This window comes from Chelonoidis abingdonii, chromosome 2, assembly GCF_003597395.2.
Source record: "Chelonoidis abingdonii isolate Lonesome George chromosome 2, CheloAbing_2.0, whole genome shotgun sequence".
Lineage (NCBI taxonomy): Eukaryota > Metazoa > Chordata > Testudines > Testudinidae > Chelonoidis > Chelonoidis abingdonii.
In genome coordinates this window covers 65586678-65607894 of record NC_133770.1, presented here as the reverse complement: position 1 = coordinate 65607894, position 21217 = coordinate 65586678, and the positions used below count along the sequence as shown (strand labels likewise).

General features: G+C 43.1%; 1 protein-coding gene across 1 annotated transcript in view; it reads left to right on the top strand.

Moving 5' to 3' along the window:
• Positions 1-1353, top strand: part of NPVF (neuropeptide VF precursor) — a 5441-nt gene extending 4088 nt beyond the window's left edge. The window contains exon 3 of the mRNA XM_032773894.2: positions 1095-1353. Coding sequence (XP_032629785.1) covers positions 1095-1191 — 97 coding nt within the window. The 3' untranslated portion in view covers positions 1192-1353. The remainder of the gene's footprint in view (positions 1-1094) is intronic.
• Positions 1354-21217: the final 19864 nt, after the last annotated feature.

Here is a 21217-nt window from a genome sequence, read left to right as displayed (position 1 = left end):
TTGGGGCACGGGTCACTTGCTAGAGGATTCTCTGCACCTTGAAGTCTTTAAACCACGATTTGAGGACTTCAATAATTCAGACATAGATTAGAGGTTTGTTACAGGAGTGGATGGGTGAGATTCTGTGGCCTGCCTTGTGCAGGAGGTCAGATTAGATGATCATAATGCTCCTTTCTGACCTTAAAATCTATGAGCTTAAAGTCTATAAAAGCATGCTGAATGCCCTCCAAATGATAAATTAGCCAGGATTCAATCCTGCCAGCCTTATTCAAGCAATCTCAACTGGGTGTTTGAGTGAGAGTTTGATTTGCCTAAATAAACACAGCAGAATTAGGTCCAAAGTTCTTCAAATTAAAAAGCATTACTATTACAGTCAGGAATTTTTCAACAAAATGTTGTGGTTTTTTTGGTTGGAAAATGTCAATTCACCTAAACTGAAAGGAAAGTGTCCGTTTTGATGAATTTCTCACTTTAAAATGTTTTGAAATTGTTGAAGCTTTCCATGGCAATATTTTCAAAATGAAAAATTCCATTGTTTTCCTTTTGAAACAATGTTTTATTGTGATATTTAAAATAATTATCATAAAAATTGTTTTTAAAAGTCAAAACCAAAATTTTTTGAAAACGTCAAAATGAGATGTTTCAATTGACCTGAACCCAAAAATAAAAATATTGGTTTGGTGACTTGTGAAAACTTTTGAGATTTCAACTTTTCATCCTGATTCAAGACAGGAAATATTATTTTCAAAATTTCAATTTTTTCCTGTGGCAGGAAAGTCATTTCCTGCCCAACTCTTATTATTATTATTTGGAACAACTATTTTCTACTGTGAAATTTATTTTTACACACAATAATAATTCCTTAAAAATACCTATAATCCAAACTATTCGTTAATTTAGGGCCCTGATTCTACTTCAGTCGTCTAGCTCTGAAACCACATATTTTGCCTGCATGAAGCAGAAGAAAAGTCCAGTTCAGAAGCATTCACTGCAGAATGAGATAGCCAGTAATATCTGCATCTGCCATTTTTCATTCTTCTGTGATTGTCTGACCTGATTATAGCAGATTTTGATTTGTATTTCTGACCTTTTAGGAATCTGTATTCAAACAACTATGTTGAAAAGGAATCAAATGATGAAGACTCAAACCAGAAGAGCTGGGATCTATATTTAAATCAAAAGATGATGTAAAAGAAACAGAGGTGCAAACAGAAATCCAGACTTACTTTCATAATAATATTAATACTATTGTACCGTGCCTGGTGCTGTGCAAACAATTGCAGTATATTGCAATGATAATGGTAGTGATTGTTGTACTAGTTCACTTCAGTGGCAGGATATCATAAATTTTAATGACTGTTGCCTAGTTGATTTTCTGTCTGTTGTAGATTTTTGAAGAATAGTTGTATTGTATAACTGGAACCATTTTAAGCAAATAAAAAGAAGTATACTACAACTAGAAGGAGCCTCTTGTGTGACTAGCAAACAGAAACAATGCTGGAAGGAAAAAAGCCTATTGCCCTCTTAGTGTCTTATGTAGCCAAAGAAGTGAATGAAAAAAACATATACATGGAATCATCGTTGTTGTTTGAGACTTATTTGGATATAACTGTTAAGGTGACCACTGACATTTTTGCTGTAAATTAAATGCTAGTTTCTTAGATCTACACAGAGGAATAGCATCTATTGTTGTCTCTTCATAATGCAATTACAATTTTGACAATATTTTGAGACAATACCCTCCCAAATATCTTGAGGAATCTGAACTGTAAACATTCCATTTCCTCTGCCGGACTGAATCACATTAGAACTACCAGACGCACAGTTGGAAAGAGCTATTACTTCTAAACCCCACCTTTTCACATTGTAAATTTTCTTGCTTAGACTTTAACCTGATGTTTCAGTTTGAGCCACATTTGAACAACATCAGTTGAAACATTCTAATTATATGAAAAGGAAAAAGAATGGATCCCTTTTATTTGTGCTCTGATAATTTCATTGTTAGGGCCAGATTCTGACTTGCGATCAGCCCCTTTGCACCACTCCAAATTCAATGGGGCTACTTGCAGAGTATGGTTCTACTTACCTTAAGGGTGGCAGAATCTGACCCTAAACAAACAGAGCCCCTGCAAAGTGGGGAATATTTAGGTATTACATAGAAATTCATCCAAATTCAATAAACTCGTTGTAAGTCAAAGAGGGCGTGGATATTTTTGTCAGCAGCAAAACATTGAGATTTTCAAAAGCAAGACCCTAAAGTCAGGCTTCTATGTCCAATTTGGACACCTCTGATTCTGCGCTATGCTGAACATTCCTACTGAAGTCAATGGAGATCGTCCCCAGGAATTGTGTAGAACTCCTTGTAGGATCAAAGAATATAAATGTTCTGATCTTTGCAGTGTTTTTTAAAAAAATGAAGTATATCTATAAGCTACTGGGAGAGCAAAATCTTGGTCATGACATACAACACAGAAATATATCAGATTTAAGAGTTGTCAGAGGAACTTACTCTGCCATGTTCACAGTTAAGGACATTGGTCAGCAAAGTGTATACATAAGGAGAAATCCTGACTCCACTGAAGTCCAAGAGAGTTTTGCCATTCTCTTCAATAGGGCCAGAATTTCACCCTTTCTGTAGTCAGGAAAACCATGGAATGTGTTACTGATTTCAGCACTGGAACTGAAATTCCCCAAATGTTGAGTTGTGTACTGATCCTTCAACACTTCTGGCACCTCAGGTGAACAAAGAGCAAATAACATTTGCAAGAATCCCTAAGCAGCAATAGCAACTGTCTGCTTAAGGGACATACCACCTAGCAACAAGGTCAGATTGGCATTAATAATGACTGCAATGGGAGCAAAGCAGCAGCCTGAAAGCAGTCCCTGCTACAAGTACACCTCTACCCCATTATGACGCCACCTGATATAACATGAATTTGGATATAACGTGGTAAAGCAGTGCTCCGGGGGGGGGTGGGCGCTGCGCGCTCCCTCAGATCAAAGCAAGTTCGATATAATTCAGTTTCACCTATAACGCGGTAAGATTTTTTGACTCCTGAGGACAGCGTTATATCGAGGTAGAGATGTATAAATCGGATGCATTCTAAACTACAGGCCCTGCAGCACAGATCCAAGAGAGGAGGGATGTTGATTTATTTCCTCCCAGCAGATAAAAAGCTAGAAGCAAAGTACATAAAGGAGAAATTATGTGATGCTATGCAAAATTTTGCTTTGGTCTGAGAGTGTGTGAGCCAGGAAAACAGTCACTGGCTAGTGTAAAGGGAGGAGAAGGAGCTACATACATAGCTCTAGCTATTACTCACCAGATTATTTATTATCCACATATTGATATTATTCATGAATTGGGAAAAGCAAGAAAGGGATTAAAGTAAATCAAGTAGCAGACCATCCAAACTCACAGGTATTAATTCTAGTAGAGCTCCTATCCTTTCATGCTGCACAAACAATATTTATGCTTATCATTAAACTCACCAGGCAAGACCAACATGCTCACTTGAAATTCCTACCTGAGCTGACAAAGTGGACAGGTGACAATTTACTGCCAAATTTAAAGGTCTGAGGCCTCAGTATGTGGTTGATTTCCATGTATTGTTTGGAGAGATTTAGTAGAGTGTAAAAAGACAACAGTTGTACCCAAAAGAAGCCATAGACTCTCAAGCATTTTTCATCAGGGCAGGAAACCAGTCTCTCACACTTCCCAAAATGCAGAGGGCCAGTCACTCTCCTCTGGTCTTTGGAGCCCCAATGATTTATACCAGCTGAGAAGCTGGCATACAACAACCTAGATTTTTTTAAAGGGTGGCACAGCCTAACATTTAGGTTTCACAAAAATAAGCTTTCACAAAATGTGAAATCAACAGGAATTTTAAAATTCCAGCCAAAACTATTTAATTAAATAAATAACCATTCTGCTACACTGTTGTCGTTGCAACCCAGATATCATTACATTGTACTACTGCATAAAACCTTAACATGAAATTGACTAGAAAATGACAGAAAACAACAATGAAATTGCCTACTCTATTTTCTTTGTCCAACCAAAGAAAAATGTGTAGGGGGGGGAGGGTGGGAAGTAAACAAATACCATAAAACAGTGAAAAGAAAGTATGATTTTAAAAATTGTTTCTAATTGGAGAAGTTACTACTCTAACATGTGGTTCTTTTACAGTACATTATTTTTTAATCTGGCATTGTCCTTTTAACAAGTGATGTAGTGCTAAATTTTATAATGCAGGAGCCCTGCAAAAGTGATCTGAAGTTGGTAATTCCATCACACGGGCTTCCACAATCTATCTTATGAGTGATGTCATATTAAAAACCTAACTTACACTTTACCAGTAAATGTTACCTCATCAACAATCTGTGCAACAGCAAATATGAGATTTCACACATTAATAATAAACACATATCATATCAAAATAAATTATTTGTAACTCAATTATATGCCAAAATTTAAACTAAGTAGCAAGTCACATCCAAAGCGGACATGTAATTAGTCAAAAAGCCCATTAGTGGTACAGGTAAAATACTGTTTTTACAATATTAATATTCTCTGCAAACTTCAAATAAGAGCAAGATTAGCTTGTATGCTCCAGCTACTTTTGGGGCACCCCATAACCCCAATTTAATTGGCTGATCAGACCATCCTCCCCTTATCTGGATGGCCCCCCACAACATCCAAGTAGACCTGACATATATAGCCCCCCACTGCTCACCCCCCAATACTCCCCACTCGCCCTGTAGCCCACCAACAACTTGTCCCCAGCCCCTCGCTCACTACTCCCACAACCTTTCTGGCCACTCACTGACTCCTCTCCCAGGCTCAGCACCCTAGTCCTGTCCTGGGCTAGAGCTGTGCCTTCCGATCACGGCCACCCAGTGGTTCCACTTGCTCCCATCACCTGCCCCACACTCAAGCAACTTGGGCCAAATTTGAGCGATGAGTGGCATTGAAACCTGGTACACACGTTTGCTGCACTGCTCAGATTTGATGCAGGCAGTAGTCCCTCTTTTATGATGGGTGGGTGGCTAGGCCAGCCCTCAGCAGCAGTGCAACCCAATGCACCAGACCACATGCCTTTACTCAAATTTGGCCCAACTAACCCTCCCATCATGACAGAGGGGTAGCTAGGCTAAACCTGATTGGCATTGCAGCCCCGTGTGTCAGGTCGCAACATCACTCACTCAGATTTGGCCTGGCAGCCCCTCCATCAGGTATCATGATGGGGGAGAGGGGATGGGAGGAAAGCCATGCCAAATTTGAATGGCACTGTAACCTCATGTGCCAGGAGAAGTGCTGGAGTGCTGTTCCATCCTGGATTTCAGGTGTTAGAGTTACATCACAGACCATTCTGGCAGCCCTATGCCCCTGCTTTAAATCACATTTTGGGGAACATATGGGAGTGCATAAAATGTCAGAAGGCATTTCTCCTCAAGAAACTGTCTGGGGGGGATCTATCAGGGCTTCTCTGCCCCTGGCTAGAGGTGCTAGACACCACCCTCCACTTAAGGCAAATCCACTCAGGCCAAGTTACCAATGGCATTGAGGCTTCCAGGGGAGTGGAAAGGCTAAGAAGAGACACTGACCAATAAGGAGCCAATAGGCCCATTAAGAAAGTTTGCCTGCTTCTTCTGAAGGTCAGTGCTGAGTAGGACTGAGGCAGAAGAGGAGCAGACCACAGCAGTATTAGCCCAAAACACCAAGGCCAGGCCAGGCCTTTTGCTTAAGCACTGCAGCTAAGTAATCACCTTTTGTGTTCATTAGTTGAGGGGCAGACAAACAAATCTCCAGTTTGCTGATAACTGTTTAACACTCAGGCCACGCTCACAGCACAGGCTTTTCTGCTCCAGCCCAGCTGCCACACCATCCCTTCTTTTGAACCTTTGACCCACAGGTTGTCTGATTTATCCTTTATATAGCTATAGATAGATATGGGTTATGTTAGTCTTGTTCTCTGCCAAGCCCCAAAGCCACCAGAATGATTAGTATAGATATAGGTCAAGAGAAACATACGGAGGAAGGATCATTCTACTCATTTTCTTATGCTTAGAAAATGTGGCACTAAAGCAAGAATGTTACATTATCTCCCTGTCATGACAGTTTTATAGGCCTTAAACTCTCTCCCCTCTCTCTCCCCCCGCCTCCACTCCCTCCCCCACCAGTCTGGTATGGTTCAGTCTCTACAGCAGAAGACTGAATAACAGAATGAACAGAAGAGCTCTAATGTAGGAAGGTAAAGTAATCTAATTACTCTCTACTTCAGGAATTCACTGACTGTTATCAATGGGTTCATCCACTTTTTGAGACACTTAGAACAGTGCATACTCAACCTATCTTTGAAGCTTCTGTGCTCAGAGTATTTACCCCGGCTTCCGTGCTCCGGATAATAACAGGTGACGTGCTGAGCCAGTGTACTACTTACCAAGCGCCGTTCACATCTTCTCCACAAGGGCATCTATCTACACTCCGTTCTCCAACAGACTGAAAAGGAGCAGTGTAATTCAGTAGGGTGAAAGCCAGTTTATGAACCACCTAACAGAAGGACTGAAAATGCTATGTCCAGGAAAAACCTCCTCCTTGAGCTTCATCTCAGAGCTACTAAGTTTCAGCCAAAACTGGAAGGTAATTTCAGATCCCTATAATGCAGGGGAGAGACAGTGTGATTAATTTAATCACAGAAGGGGTGACATCAGTGGTCTCACACCAACATAGAACTGAAGTAATGCAGTTCTGGATCAAGTCCACAGTATTCTGCAGCAGGAACAGGGGAATACCTAGAAACCGTGTGACAGGATTGACATTTAACTACAGAGGTTCCTCCATAACCATCCTGATCTCACCTTACTAAGGACCACATTACAGATGTAAGCACATCACCTTTATCCCTGGTATAGAACAGCTGATTTGGGTTTTAAAATAAGAAATACTTGGGTAGTAGACTAATGTATTGGCAATTCAGGGAGGCAATGATTTAGCAACATGGAACCAAATGTATCCTTAGAATGGCACTCACTCACAGTAGGGCTGAATTGAGCTGATGATGAGTTTTATTTGCAGGAGTTCATGAGCAAGTGCAGAGAGAAGTGTTTTAAAAACATCTGATATAAGAAATACCTCTTCTTTGGTTGCTGAAAATAAATGTGTCACCTTCATCTGATGATTAAAAAGGTTCCTAGAAGTGCATAGCTTAAGCTACACTGTAATACTAACACACAGATATTGATTTGAAAGGGGAAGTGGGACTGTTTTCCCATGAACCATGGAGTAGAAAAAATAGGATAAGGGAATCAAAAATAAGATAAAAGTATGTGATTGGTACTGACTTATACTTTGGCTGTAGCTGTGTTTTGAAGTGTATGCATAGTCGCTACTGGGGATTTTAATCAAATTCTGAGTGCTGGAATTTTGATAGGAAATAAGAGGCCACCAGAAATGCAAGAAGGAACCCTGATATTTCTCCTGTTGGGCATTTCAAATGAAACTGGGCACTGATTTCCAATGCCAGTAGTGTTACAAGAGAAAGCGATTCGATTTAGATGCATATGAAGAAATGAGTTAAACCAAAATGAAGATACACCAAGGGTAAATTGAACAGAAGTACTTGTGGCACCTTAGAGACTAACAAATTTATTTCAGCATGAGCTTTCGTGAGCTACAGCTCACTCTTTCGGATGCACAGAATGGAACACACAGACAGGAGATATTTATACATACAGAGAACATGAAAAGGTGGAAGTATGCATACCAACAGGAAGAGTTTAATCAATTGAGATAAGCTATCATCAGCAGGAGAAAAAAACTTTTGAAGTGATAATTAAGATGACCCATAGAAAGTGTGAGGAAAACTTAACATAGGGAAATAGATTCAATTAGTGTAATGACCCAACCATTCCCAGTCTCTGTTTAAGCCTGAGTTAATTGTATCTAATTGCATATTCATTCAGTTCAGCAGTCTCTCTTTGGAGTCTGTTTTGGAAGTTGGTTTTGTTGCAAATTGCACCCTTCAGTCTGTCACTGAGTGGTTAGGAGAGGTGAAGTGTCTCCACGGTTTTGAATGTTATGATTTCTAGATGTCAGATTCTGTGTGTCATTTATTCTTTTGCGTATGAGACTTGTCCGGCTTGGCCAATGTACTCTTCAGAGGGGCATTGCTGGCAGCATGATGGCAATATATCAACGTGTGGTAGATTGTGCAGGTGAAAGCGAGCCCCTCGATGGCGATGGCTGATTTGTGATTAGGTCCTATGAGGTGTTTCGATTCACTTGAATAAGATGAGGACAGAGCTGGCATTGGCCTTTGTGGCAAGGATAGGTTCCTGGGTGTTGTGTTATGTTGAATGGTGTTGCATGTTGCTGTGAGTATTTTGCTTTCAGGTGGAGGTGGACTGTAAAGCAAGGACTGGCCTGTCTCCACCAAAGATCTGTGAGAGTGGAGGGATCTCGTTTAAAGGATAAAGAGGTTGTAAGAGTCTTGATGATGCGCTGAGAGGTTTTAGTTGGGCGGCTGTAGGTGATGGCCTAAGTTGGCAGTCTACGTATTATTCTTTGTTGCGGCCTGTCCTGTAGTAAGATGGCTTCTGCACTCAAATTTTCTGGTTCTTCAAATTAAACTGGTTTTTTCGCTTCAGCAGGTGGGCTATTTGTAGTTTTTAAGAAAAATGCTTGATGAGATCTTGGTAGGTTTCATGTCTGTCTGAGGGTTGGAGCAGATTATGGTTTATCTCTTAGAGCTTTGGCTTGTAGACATGGATTGTGGGTGTGTCCTGGATGAAGCTGGAGGCAATGTAGGTAGTATAAGCGGTCGTGGGTTTCCGTATAGGGGGTGGTTGGTTAATTGTGCCATTGCTTTATTGCACAGTGTTGTCTTAGGAAATGGACGCTGTCGTGTGTGGATGTACTGCTATTGTGTGCAAAAGCCAGCACTTGCATACGGGTTACGCCCGCACATGGCCCACATATGTCAAACCATCTTATGGCTGGACTATAGAACAATGCTTTCCTTATCTTCATCCCTAACGCCCCTACTCTCCTTGCGCTACATTGATGACACTTCATCTCTGGACTATGGAAAAGAAGCCTCAGGACTACCGTGTAACAATTTCCATCCACCATCAACCTCAGCTTAGACCAATCCACACAAGATGGCATTCCTAGACACTGACTGTGCTAAAAGTGATGGTCACATAACACTCCCTATACTGGAAACCACTGACCGCTTACCCGTACCCTACATGCCCTCCAGCTTCCTCCAGGACACCCACATGGTCCATTGTCTACAGCCAAGCTCTAAGTACAACCGTTTTGCTCCAATCCCTCTAGACGAGTAAACACTCCTACGCGATGTGTAGTAGCCTTCTTAAGAATACAATACCACGCTGTGAATAAAAAAAGCGATGACAGAGCCAGAAGAGTGCCAGAAGCCACCTATACAGGACGAGGCCCAACAAAGAAAAACCGAGAACGGCTACGTAGCCATCACCTACAGCCGCCAACTAAAACACAACAATACAACATAAACACTAACCCAGGAACCTATCTGTGCAACCCAAGCCCGATGCCAGCTCTGTCACATATCTATTCAAGTTGACACACATAGGACCTAATCACATCAGCCACATCAGGGGCTCGTTCACCTGCACATCTACCAACGTTGATATATGCCCTCATTATGCCAGCAATGCCCTCTGCAATGTACATTGGCCAAACCGGACAGTCTCTACGCAAAAGAATAAATGGAACACAATTCTGACATCAGGATCATACATTCAAAATCAGTGGGAGAAACACTTCAACCACTTCTAACCACTCAGTGACAGCTTGAAGGTTGTTAATTTTGCAACAAAAAAACTTTCTGCTGAACTCGAATAATATGCAATTAGATACAATTAACTCAGGCAAACAGAGACTGGACTGGTTTGGAGTTCATTACACTAATTGAATCTATTTCCTCTAAGTTTCTCCTCACACCTTCTATGGTCATCTTAATTATCACTTCAAAAGTTTTTATTTCTCTTGTGATAGCTCATCTCAATTGATTAAACTCTGTCCTGTTGAATGCATACTTTCCACCTTTATCATGTTCTCTGTGTGTATAAATATCTCCTGTCTGTGGTTCCATTCTATGATCTGAAGATGAGCTGTAAGCTCACGAAAGCTCATGCTGAAATAAATTTGTTAGTCTCTAAGGTGCCACAAGTACTCCTGTTCTTTTTGCGGATACAGACTAACACGGCTGCTACTCTGAAACAAGGGTAAATTGTACTTCAGTGTGGTGAAACCTGGCTTTAATTTGGCCTGTTTGGGTCTTGAAATAGAGAAGTGTGAATGCAGATAATGCTGAATATCTGTGCCTTGGCTGGAAGTTTGTGCTGTGTTCGAGAAGAGCTGCTTCATGGAAACAAAGGGTGGAGAAAACAGCAACAGTTGTCAGCATGTATTTCCTAGGGTTCCTCAGGTGACCACTGCCATCCATTTCTGTAAAATTTTGCTTTCACTCTCTTTCCCAATGAATATATTCAATAGGCCTGATCTGCTGAGGTGATGACCAGCTGCAGCCCTTACTGATGTTAGTTGAGGTTTCAGGTGCTGAGAAGCTCTGAAAGTCAAGCCATGTGCAAGTCTTGTGTGAAAGACTGATTCACTTTATGCATAAATCCATACATTTAAAACTGCCTATCAGGCTACAGCTAATGATTTTTTTAACATAAATAGATGGCATGGGACTGACTCTTCCTGTACACATGGGTAGAGCTAAAATAACTCTACTGGAATCAATGAAGTGTCCTTGGTGTAAAAGCAAGATAGGAATCAGGCCCTAGTATTCCAAACATTAATACTGGACATCTTTTCTAAAGGAAAAGGTTTTTACATTAAATAAACTAAAGAATGATTAAACAGGATAGCATAGAAGCTGCTCCTATCCTTTGTGCAAATTGTCCAGTAGGGCATAGATATTCAAGCTAAAATTATGTTAATGACCACAAAAAATTATCCCAAACCATTTATTCTTATATAATCTTCATGCTTTCAGACTCTGTGTTCTTATAGTAAGGTTAAGAAAATGGTATTGAATTATTTAATTAATTTCCCTTTTTCATAACATAAAATACCAGAAGCTTGTACTAAAATCAAATAATTATAAAGCAGAGTGGGTTGTGAACACAGTTCTTTATGTCTGTTCCACAGAGAAAAATAAAAGACTTTGTGATTATAAAATCTAATACAGACATTTGCAGTCATGATTCCAGGCCATCTGCAAAACTAGTCTACTGTCACAGGAGGGCAGAAGTCGCACTATTTTTAAACATGAGAAATGCTTTTGAAGCATCCAGTTACTATTTCAGACAGAATGAAGTATTGTTTTAAAACATTTTCACCCCATATTCTAGATTGGAATAGAAGACTGCTGATGGAGGCCCCCTGACTTAAGAAAATGCAAATACATATAAAGTTATTTTTACAGTGGCTATCTTAAGACTTTGCCATAAATGAAGTCTAGTTATATTATTCTTTACTTTCTTACACTTTAAAACCATTTCCCAAAACCTGGAACTGAAAAAATACAGGCTAAAGAACCACTGTATTTGGCTACATACCTGTAGAGATTATTCGGCAATGCTGTCTATCTTCTATCTTTTGCCACTGGCATAAGTATAATAATGTATATCACCTTTGTGTAATAATCCCACTATTCTAGCTAAAAAGCAGTCTGTTTCAGCTTCCTTTTGAACACTGAAGTGTGTATGATTCTCTTCACATAAAGAAAGCAAAAAATCAGCACCAGAGCAGGATAACGACACTTCAATAGTTTCCCATGTAAATCCTGACATCCACCTGTTTCTTTTATCACACATGGGGATAAGTCTGAGTTTGCAAAATACGTTTTAATTTAAGAAACTTTTTTCCCCCATTAGGTCATTTCCTTCTAAGTAACAGAAACATTCTTTTGTTTGATGAGAAATGATCATGCTTTTTTCTATTTCCATACCTTATGCCACATTAAACCCGTTCAGTTTAATCGGGGTGGGTGACAATTTAACTTCTGCCACCTCTCCTTCCTTGGCAATCTTTGATCTTTTCTGCATTAGATAATGGCAAGTTTGAAATGGCTGGGACCTGAGAAGATACATCTGCCCGGGTGCCTGAGTTATTGCTACTTGGATGACTATTCTACTTGCCATTCAGATCTGCTAAGACTCTTTATTTTTTTCCTGATTGCTTCACTTCAGCACTACAGGCTAGATGATGCTAATAGCCCAGAGCCAATAGGAAGGGGTGATGTGGTGCTACACGAACGTGGAGAAGCCACTAGGAGGCATTATGGCACAGAGAGGCAGAATGCCTTCTTGGGCTGCGGGCAGAGCAATCTGCAGCATCTCCTTACGGGGCTCCTCCTTCCCCGCTGCCCAGAGCTGTCAGTCAGCTCTGCTGGGGTTTTGGAGTCATAGTTTTGCCTTTTCTTTGCTCTACTCTTTTCCCCTTTCCACTGAGTTGTGCCTGGTATGGGGAGCAATTTGGCAGCAGTTTTTGGGTTGTGGGAAGACAAAAGTTGCAAAGCCCTGAGATGAAGGATGAAAACATCCCCTAAAGTAATCCACAAGAATGGAACATCCCCAAATGAGAAAGCCCCAGAGTGAGCCTAAGTGGAAATAAGAGCTGGAAAAGTTGCTGTGGAATCCCACTGCCTGTGGTACAGCTGTCAGTTTGTTCAGCACTGGTTCAAAACCATGTGGAAGGCATGATTTCTCAACTCTTTTGAATAGCGTGGAAGAAATCCTCAAATTTTCATATTCTTTGAAAATGCTGCCTCATCGCCAGTTTTGCCTCTACCTTTCCCAGGGTTTAAAAACTTGAATCATTTGCTTGTATGTTCACTTTCTGTTTTCTTAGGGCATGTCTACCCTCTGCATTGGAAACTCAAACTTGTGGACTTGGTGTTTCCAAACCTGTGCAGGCATGGGTGATGTGTGAACTGCTGGCTTGAGGAGGCTAGCCCCCAGCCCTGCTCCTTCTGCCCATGGCCTCGCCCCTTCTGGGACACCCACTGGAGCCCAGAGCCCCCCCACTGCAGCCACCAGCCTCCACTTAGTGCCCCCAGCCCCACCTACCCTGGAGTGCCAGGAGGATGGGCAGCACGGCCCCAGCCCTGGAACACCAGGAGGGTGGGCAGTGTGGCCCAAGCCCTGCATGCCGGGAGGACAGGTGGTGTGACCCCAACACCCCCAGCCCCAGAACACCGGGCAGGTGGGCGGTGTGGCCCCAGCGCCCCGTGAGCAGGCTGCACAGGCAGCCGCAGAACCAAAAGCTGGAGAAGGATTGGGAGTGGAGCGTAAGCGGGGTCATGCCTGGCTATTTGTTATGATACCAGGCATCCATTCATGCAGGGTTTAAAGTTGCTGAACCCAGGTCTCACAGCTGTGCTAATGCATCCATACTGCACTATGCAGACCTACTGACTCAGGTCTATCCCTAATCTCCAGCATATCTACCTCTCCCCATAGCTTAGTGTCCTCCGCTAACTTGCTGAGGCTGCAATCCATCCCATCATCCAGATCATTAATGAAGATGTTGAACAAAATCGGCCCCAGGACGAACCCCTGGGGCACTCCACTTGATACCAGATGCCAACTAAACATTGAGTCATTGATCACTACCGGTTAAGCCCGATGATCTAGCCTGCTTTCTGTCCACCTTATAGTCCATTTATCCAATCCATACTTCTTTAACTTGCTGGAATGAATACTGTGGGAGACCGTATCAAAAGCTTTGCTAAAGTCAAGGCATATCAGATCCACCGCTTTCCCCATATCCACAGAGCCAGTTATCTCATCATAGAAGGCAATCAGGTTGGTCAGGCATGACTTGCCCTTGGTTAATCCATGTTGACTGTTCCTGCCCACCTTCCTCTCCTCTAAGTGCTTCAAAATGGATTCCTTGAGGACCTGCCTCATGATTTTTCCAGGAACTGAGGTGAGGCTGACTGGTCTGTAGTTCCCCGGATTCTCCTTCTTCCCTCTTTTAAAGATGGGCACTATATTTGCCTTTTTCCAGATGTCCAGGACCTCCCCCGATCACCATGACTTTTCAAAGATAATGGCCAATGGCTCTGCAATCACATCAGCCAACTCCCTCAGCAGTCTTGAATGCATTGCATATGGCCCCATGGACTTGTGCATGTCCAGCTTTTCTAAATAGTTCTTTACCTATTCTTTCACTACTGTGGGCTGCTCACCTCCTCCCCATAATATGCTGCCCAGTGCAGCAGTCTAGGAACTGACCTTGTCTGTGAAGACCTAGGCAAAAAAAGCATTGAGTACTTCAACCTTTTCCACATCATCTGTCACTAGGTCGCCTCCTTCATTTATTAAAGGTCCCACACTTTCCCTGACCTTCTTCTTGTTGCTAACATACCTGTAGAAAACCTTCTTGTTACCCTTCACATCCCTTGCTAGCTGCAACTTCAATTGTGCTTTGGCCTTCCTGATTACACCCCTGCATGCTCGAGCACTACTTTTATTCTCTTCCCTGGTCATCTGTCCAAGTTTCCATTTCTTGTAAGCTTCTTTTTTGTGTTTAAGCTTACCAAAGATTTCTCTGTTAAGCCAAGCTGGTCACCTGCCATATTTGCTATTCTTTCTTCACATTGGGATGGTTTGTTCCTGTGCCCTCAATAAGGCTTCTTCAAAATACAGCCAGCTCTCCTAGACTCCTTTCCCCCTCATATTAGCTTTGATCCTGCCCAGGGGATCCTGCCCATCAGTTCTCTGAGGGAGTCAAAGTCTGCTTTTCTGAAATCCAGGGTCCATATTCTGCTGCTCTCCTTTCTTCCTTTTGTTAGGATCCTGAACGCGACCATCTCATGGTCACTGCCTCCCAGGTTCCCATCCACTTTTGCTTCCCCTACTAATTCTTCCCTGTTTTTGAGCAGCAGGTCAAGAAGAGCTCTGCTAGTTGGTTCCTCCAGCACTTGCACCGGGAAGTTGTCCCCAGTACTCTCCAAAAACTTCCTGGATTGTCTGTGCACTGCTGTATTGCTCTCCCAGCAGATGTCAGGGTGATTGAAGTCCCCTATGAGAACCAGGGCCTGTGATTCAAAGAAACCCTACTTCATCATTATCCTCATCGCCCACCATGACATCACTCTTGTTGCTCTTGCCTTTAAACTTAACCCAAAGACTCTCAACAGGCTTTTCTCCAGTTTCATAGTGGAGCTCTGAGCAATCATACTGCTCTCTTACACACAGTGCAGCTCCTCCACCTTTCCTACCCTGCCTGTCCTTCCTGAACAGTGCTCCAGTCATGTGAGTTACTCCACCAAGTCTCTGTTATTCCAGTCACAGTTTCTTGACTGTGTTAGGACTTCCAGTTCTTCCTGCTTGTTTCCCAGGCTTCTTGCATTCGTGTTCAGGCACCTAAGATAACTAGTCGATTGCCCTACTTTCTCAGTATGAATCAGGAGGCCGTCCTGGTTGCACCTTCCTCCTAGTGTTTCCTCCCGGTATCTCACTTCCCCACTTACCTAAGGGTTTAGATCTGCATCCCCCAGTGAATCTAGTTTAAAGCCCTTCTCACTAGGTTAGCAAACCTGCTTGTGAAGATGCTCTTCCCTCTCTTCGTTAGGTGGATCCCATCTCTTTCTAGCAATCTTTCTTCCTGGAACAACATTCCAGTGTCGAAGAATCCAAAGCCCTCTCTCCAACACCACCTGTGCAACCACACATTTACTTCCACAATGCAATGGTCTCTCCTTGGACCTTTTCCTTCAACAGGAAGGATGGACGAGAACACAATTTGTGCCTCAAACTCCTTTATCCTTCTTCCCAGAGCCACAGAGTCTGCAGTAGTAGCAGAGAATCCTGTGGCACCTTATAGACTAACAGACGTTTTGGAGCATGAGCTTTCGTGGGTGAATACCCACTTCGTCAGACACAGGTAGTGGAAATTTCCAGGGGCAGGTATATATATGCTAGCAAGCAAGCTAGAGACAACAGGGTTAGTTCAATCAGGGAGGATGAGGCCCTGTTCTAAAGGGAGGAGAAACTGGTTCTGTAATTGGCAAGCCATTCACAGTCTTTGTTTAGTCCAGAGCTGATGGTGTCAAATTTGCAGATGAACTGAAGCTCAGCAGTTTCTCTTTGAAGTCTGGTCCTGAAGTTTTTTGCTGCAGGATGGCCACCTTAAGGTCTGCTATAGTGTGGCCAGGGAGGTGAAGTGCTCTCCTACAGGTTTTTGTATATTGCCATTCCTGATATCTGATTTGTGTGTCCATTTATCCTTTTCCGTAGTGACTGTCCAGTTTGGCCGATGTACATAGCAGCACAGAGGGGCATTGCTGGCATATGATGGCGTATATTACATTGGTGGACGTGCAGGTGAATGAACCAGTGATGGTATGGCTGATCTGGTTAGGTCCTGTGATGGTGTCGCTGGTGTAGATATGTGGGCAGAGTTGGCATCGAGGTTTGTTGCATGGATTGGTTCCTGAGCTAGAGTTACTATGGTAAGTGTGCAGTTGCTGGTGAGAATACGTTTCAGGTTGGCAGGTTGTCTGTGGGCAAGGATTGGCCTGCCACCCAAGACCTGTGAAAGTGTGGGATCATTGTCCAGGATGGGGTTGTAGATCCCTGATGATGCGTTGGAGGGGTTTTAGCTGGGGGCTGTATGTGATGGCCAGTGGAGTCCTGTTGGTTTCTTTCTTGGGTTTGTCTTGCAGTAGGAGGCTTCTGGGTACACGTCTGGCTCTGTTGATCTGTTTCCTAATTTCCTCGTGCGGGTATTGTAGTTTGAGAATGCTTGGTGGAGATTTTGTAGGTGTTGGTCTCTGTCTGAGGGGTAGAGCAGATGCGGTTGTACCTCAGTGCTTGGCTGTAGACAATGGATCGTGTGATGTGCCCGGGATGGAAGCTGGAGGCATGAAGGTAGGCATAGCGGTCGGTAGGTTTTCGATATAGGGTGGTGTTAATGTGACCATCACTTATTTGCACCGTGGTGTCTAGAAAGTGGACCTCCCGTGTAGATTGGTCCAGGCTGAGGTTGATGGTGGGGTGGAAGTTGTTGAAATCGTGGTGGAATTTTTTCTAGAGTCTCCTTCCCATGGGTCCAGATGATGAAGATGTCATCAATGTAGCGTAGGTAGAGAAGGGGCGTGAGTGGACGAGAGCTGAGGAAGCGTTGTTCCAGGTCAGCCATAAAAATATTGGCATATTGTGGGGCCATGCGGGTGCCCATAGCAGTGCCACTGATCTGGAGATATATATTGTCATCAAACTTGAAATAGTTGTGTGTGAGTATAAAGGCACAGAGCTCAGCAGCCAGTTGTGCTGTGGCATCATCAGGGATACTGTTCCTGACAGCTTGTATTCCATCTGTGTGTGGGATGTTTGTGTAGAGAGCCTCTACATCCATGGTGGCTAGGATGGTGTTTTCTGGGAGGTGACCAATGCATTGTAGTTTCCTCAGGAAATCAGTGGTGTCACGGAGATAGCTGGGAGTGCTGGTGGCATAGGGTCTGAGTAGAGAGTCCACATATCCAGACAGTCCTTCAGTGAGAGTGCCAATGCCCGAGATGATGGGGCGTCCAGGATTTCCGGGTTTGTGGATCTTGGGTAGTAGATAGAATAACCCTGGTCGGGGCTCTAAGGGTATGCTGATTTGTTCCGGTGTTAGTGTAGGGAGTGTCCTGAGTAGATGGTGCAGTTCTTAGTGTATTCCTCAGTGGGATCTGAGGGAAGTGGCCTGTAGAATTTGGTATTGGAGAGTTGTCTGGCGGCCTCCTTTTGGTAGTCAGACCTGTTCATGATGACAACAGCACCTCCTTTATCAGCCTCTTTGATGATAATGTCAGGGTGGTTTCTGAGGCTGTGGATGGCATTGCGCGTTCTGCACGACTTAGGTTATGAGGCAAGCGGTGTTGTTTTTCCACGATTTCTGCCTGTGCACGTCGGCGGAAGCATTCAATGTATAGGTCCAGACTGTCATTTCGACCCTCAGGAGGAGTCCATGTGGAGTTCTTCTTCTTGTGCTGTTGGTGGGAGGGTACCTGTGTATCAGTGCACTGTTCAGTGTTGTCCTGGAAGTATTCTTTGAGTCGTAGACGGCGAAAGTAGGCTTCAGATCGCCACAGAACTGTATCATGTTGGTGGGGGTGGCAGGGCAGAAAGAGAGTCCCCGAGATAGGACAGACTTTTCTTCTGGGCTGAGTGTGTAGTTGGATAGATTGACGATATTGCTGGGTGGGTTAGGGGTACCACGGTTGTGTCCCCATGTGGCAGGTAGGAGTTTAGACAGCTTACAGTCCTTTTTCCTTTGTAGAGAGGTGAAGTGAGTGCTGTAGATCTCCTGTCTTATTTTAGTGAAGTCCGTTTTATGGAAGTTTGGTTATTAATGAAAGTCTCCAGGTTGGAGAGCTCTTTTTTGATGTTTTCCTGTTTGCTGTATAGGATGCTGATCAGGTGGTTCCTCAGTTTCTTTGATAGTGTATGGCATAATCTCTCACTGTGGTCTGTGTAGTATGTAGATAGCAGTGGATTTTTTTACCTTTAGTCCATTTGGTATGATGTCCATCCGTTTGCATTTGGAAAGGAAGATGATATCTGTCTGTATTTGTGCAAGTTTCTTCATGAGGTTGATGGATTTCCACTCCATACGACGTTTTGGAGCGTGAGCTTTCGTGGGTGAATACCCACTTCGTCAGATGCACAGGTAGTGGAAATTTCCAGGGGCAGGTATATATATGCTAGCAAGCAAGCTAGAGATAACGAGGTTAGTTCAATCAGGGAGGATGAGGTCCTGTTCTAGCAGTAGAGGTGTTGTGAAAACCAAGGGAGGAGAAACTGGTTCTGTAATTGGCAAGCCATTCAGAGTCTTTGTTTAGTCCAGAGCTGATGGTGTCAAATTTGCAGATGAACTGAAGCTCAGCAGTTTCTCTTTGAAGTCTGGTCCTGAAGTTTTTTTGTTGCAGGATGGCCTTGTCTGCAGTGACAAGGTCATTTTTGGCAGTATCACTGGTGCCCACATGAAGAAGTTGGAAGCAGAGATGGTTGAGATGGCAAAAAACAGCAGATCTGAAAGGTGAGGCCCAGAATGAGGTAGCATCAAAATCTTTTCCCCACAATCCTGGGAAGACCTACAAAGGATTGATTTTTCCCTGGGGATGGCATGAGCCAGTGTTCTCTGTGGCAGCATTCCTTTGCCAATCTAGCAGAGAATAACCACCATTGTTGTGCTGCCAGGAAAGTTGATGAAGTCCAAGGGGGCCAGGGAGCAGTGCAGAAGGGGATCTGAGGAGCTGAACCCCAGGGTCATTTATGGGCAGGCAAACCTTTCCCCTGAAATAACAATCCAATAGAAAAATCCTGTGAGGAGAACAAATTTTTTACTCTAAACAATAGTGAAGCTTGTTTTAGAGTAGGTTAAGAAATGTATCTGCAGTCCTCACAAATCTCTTTGTAGCAGTGCCTCACATCATCCATTCATTCCCTAGAAGAGGTTCCAGACAGTGCTCACCGACAAACCTAGAGATCTATGGGACTCTAGAGACTGATTGACCCTGGCACCCCCAGGTAACATTCCTCCACTGGAGGACCACTACCAGAGTCTTACCTAGCTGGAGTTTTCCCTGGGAGCTCTGGATTGTGCTATCTTTTCTGGGAATTCTCTGTGGGCATGGGAATGATGTGTATTCCCTTGGCCCTGCTCAGTTCTCCCCTGGACCTGACTCCTGAGGAGTTACATCCCCCAGAAGATGGGTGAGATTCTGTGGCCTGCATTGTGCAGGAGGTCAGACTATATGATCATAATGGTCCCTTCTGACCTTAAAGTCTATGAGTTTATGAGTCTATGAGAAGATTGATAATCCCTGAAGAGACCTTAGGGTCTCTTCAGGGGTTGGAGTCATGGAGGCAGCTGCACCCCCACTTCTGTGCAGGAGTTGGGGAGATCCACATGTGGAGGATCTTGTTTATATGCGGATCGGGGAGCGGCGAAGTGAGCACAATCTGGGTGTATTTTTTCAAAATAACATGCACATTACAAAAACAAATGGTACGGTTTATATACTTAATATCTTAAATATCAAGTCTAAACCTCTTTTAATCTCTTTATAGTAGAAAAAGCATGGTTTTTCAACACTGTATAATGAAAAATGGGTGAAGAGATTTTGCTCCAACTTTCTACAAGTTTACCTTTAGGCTCAGAGGAAGCATGGAAAATTGGCACTACAAATAAGGACTTTTCAGAAAGTAAGTAATGTGAATTGTGGGAATATATAATGAAAGTCTCAAGTAACTTTAACTACAGCATTCACTATCAAGTAAACATTATAATGTAGTTCACCAATCCATCCAGGTGAAAAGTAATACAATGTTCCACAAAGTGAAGTGAACCGGCTACTGGTTCTTCAACTCCAACAAGACAAATATTGAAGAAAACAAGTAAAGCAGATCAAGAGACCACTGGCGTTCTGCCAAGCATAGGAAATTGCCATACTGGATCAGACACAGGGCCCATCTAGTCCAGTATCCTGTCTCTGACAGTGGCTAACACACGATCCTTCAGAGGATGGCATAAGATTCCTGTAGTAGGCAGAAGGAAAGGACACTGCTGTTTCTGGGGCCGGGCTAATTATGCTTATCAGAAATCTTACTGTCTTGGAGCTTGCCTATTGTTGTGTACCTGATTCCATTTGTGAAGAATCGCCTTGTGTCAGCTCATTTGATTCTTCAGTCATGTTCAAACATGGTAGAATTTTGTAATGAACATGATTTTGTTTTGATCTACACTAACTGCTAATCACAGTTAGCACCAGGTCTGTCCACTCGATGCTTTCATTTTGTTCAAACATCATAACTTCTACTGTCTCACGAGAAGTGGAGCAGGTCATCAGCTACCCCTTCCTTTACATTCTTCTCTCCAGATCCTGAGGATACTAGTAACCACCTACAGAAAGACTGCTGCAACACATACTTCTTCAAACTGCAGGGGCTGGTACTGTGATGCTGTCTACATCACAAGCTGTACTATATTATATATCCAAAAACTGCAATCATCTGTCATTGTGACATCAGAGCCTACCCTGAATGCAGGCCAGAATATGCTCACAGGATACTGCACTGAGCCAAAAGGTAGGCTTGAGTTTACAGTTTTGCCCCATTCCGTTGCCCAATAGCCTAACCCTAAGCTACTATCCTCCTCTCTAAA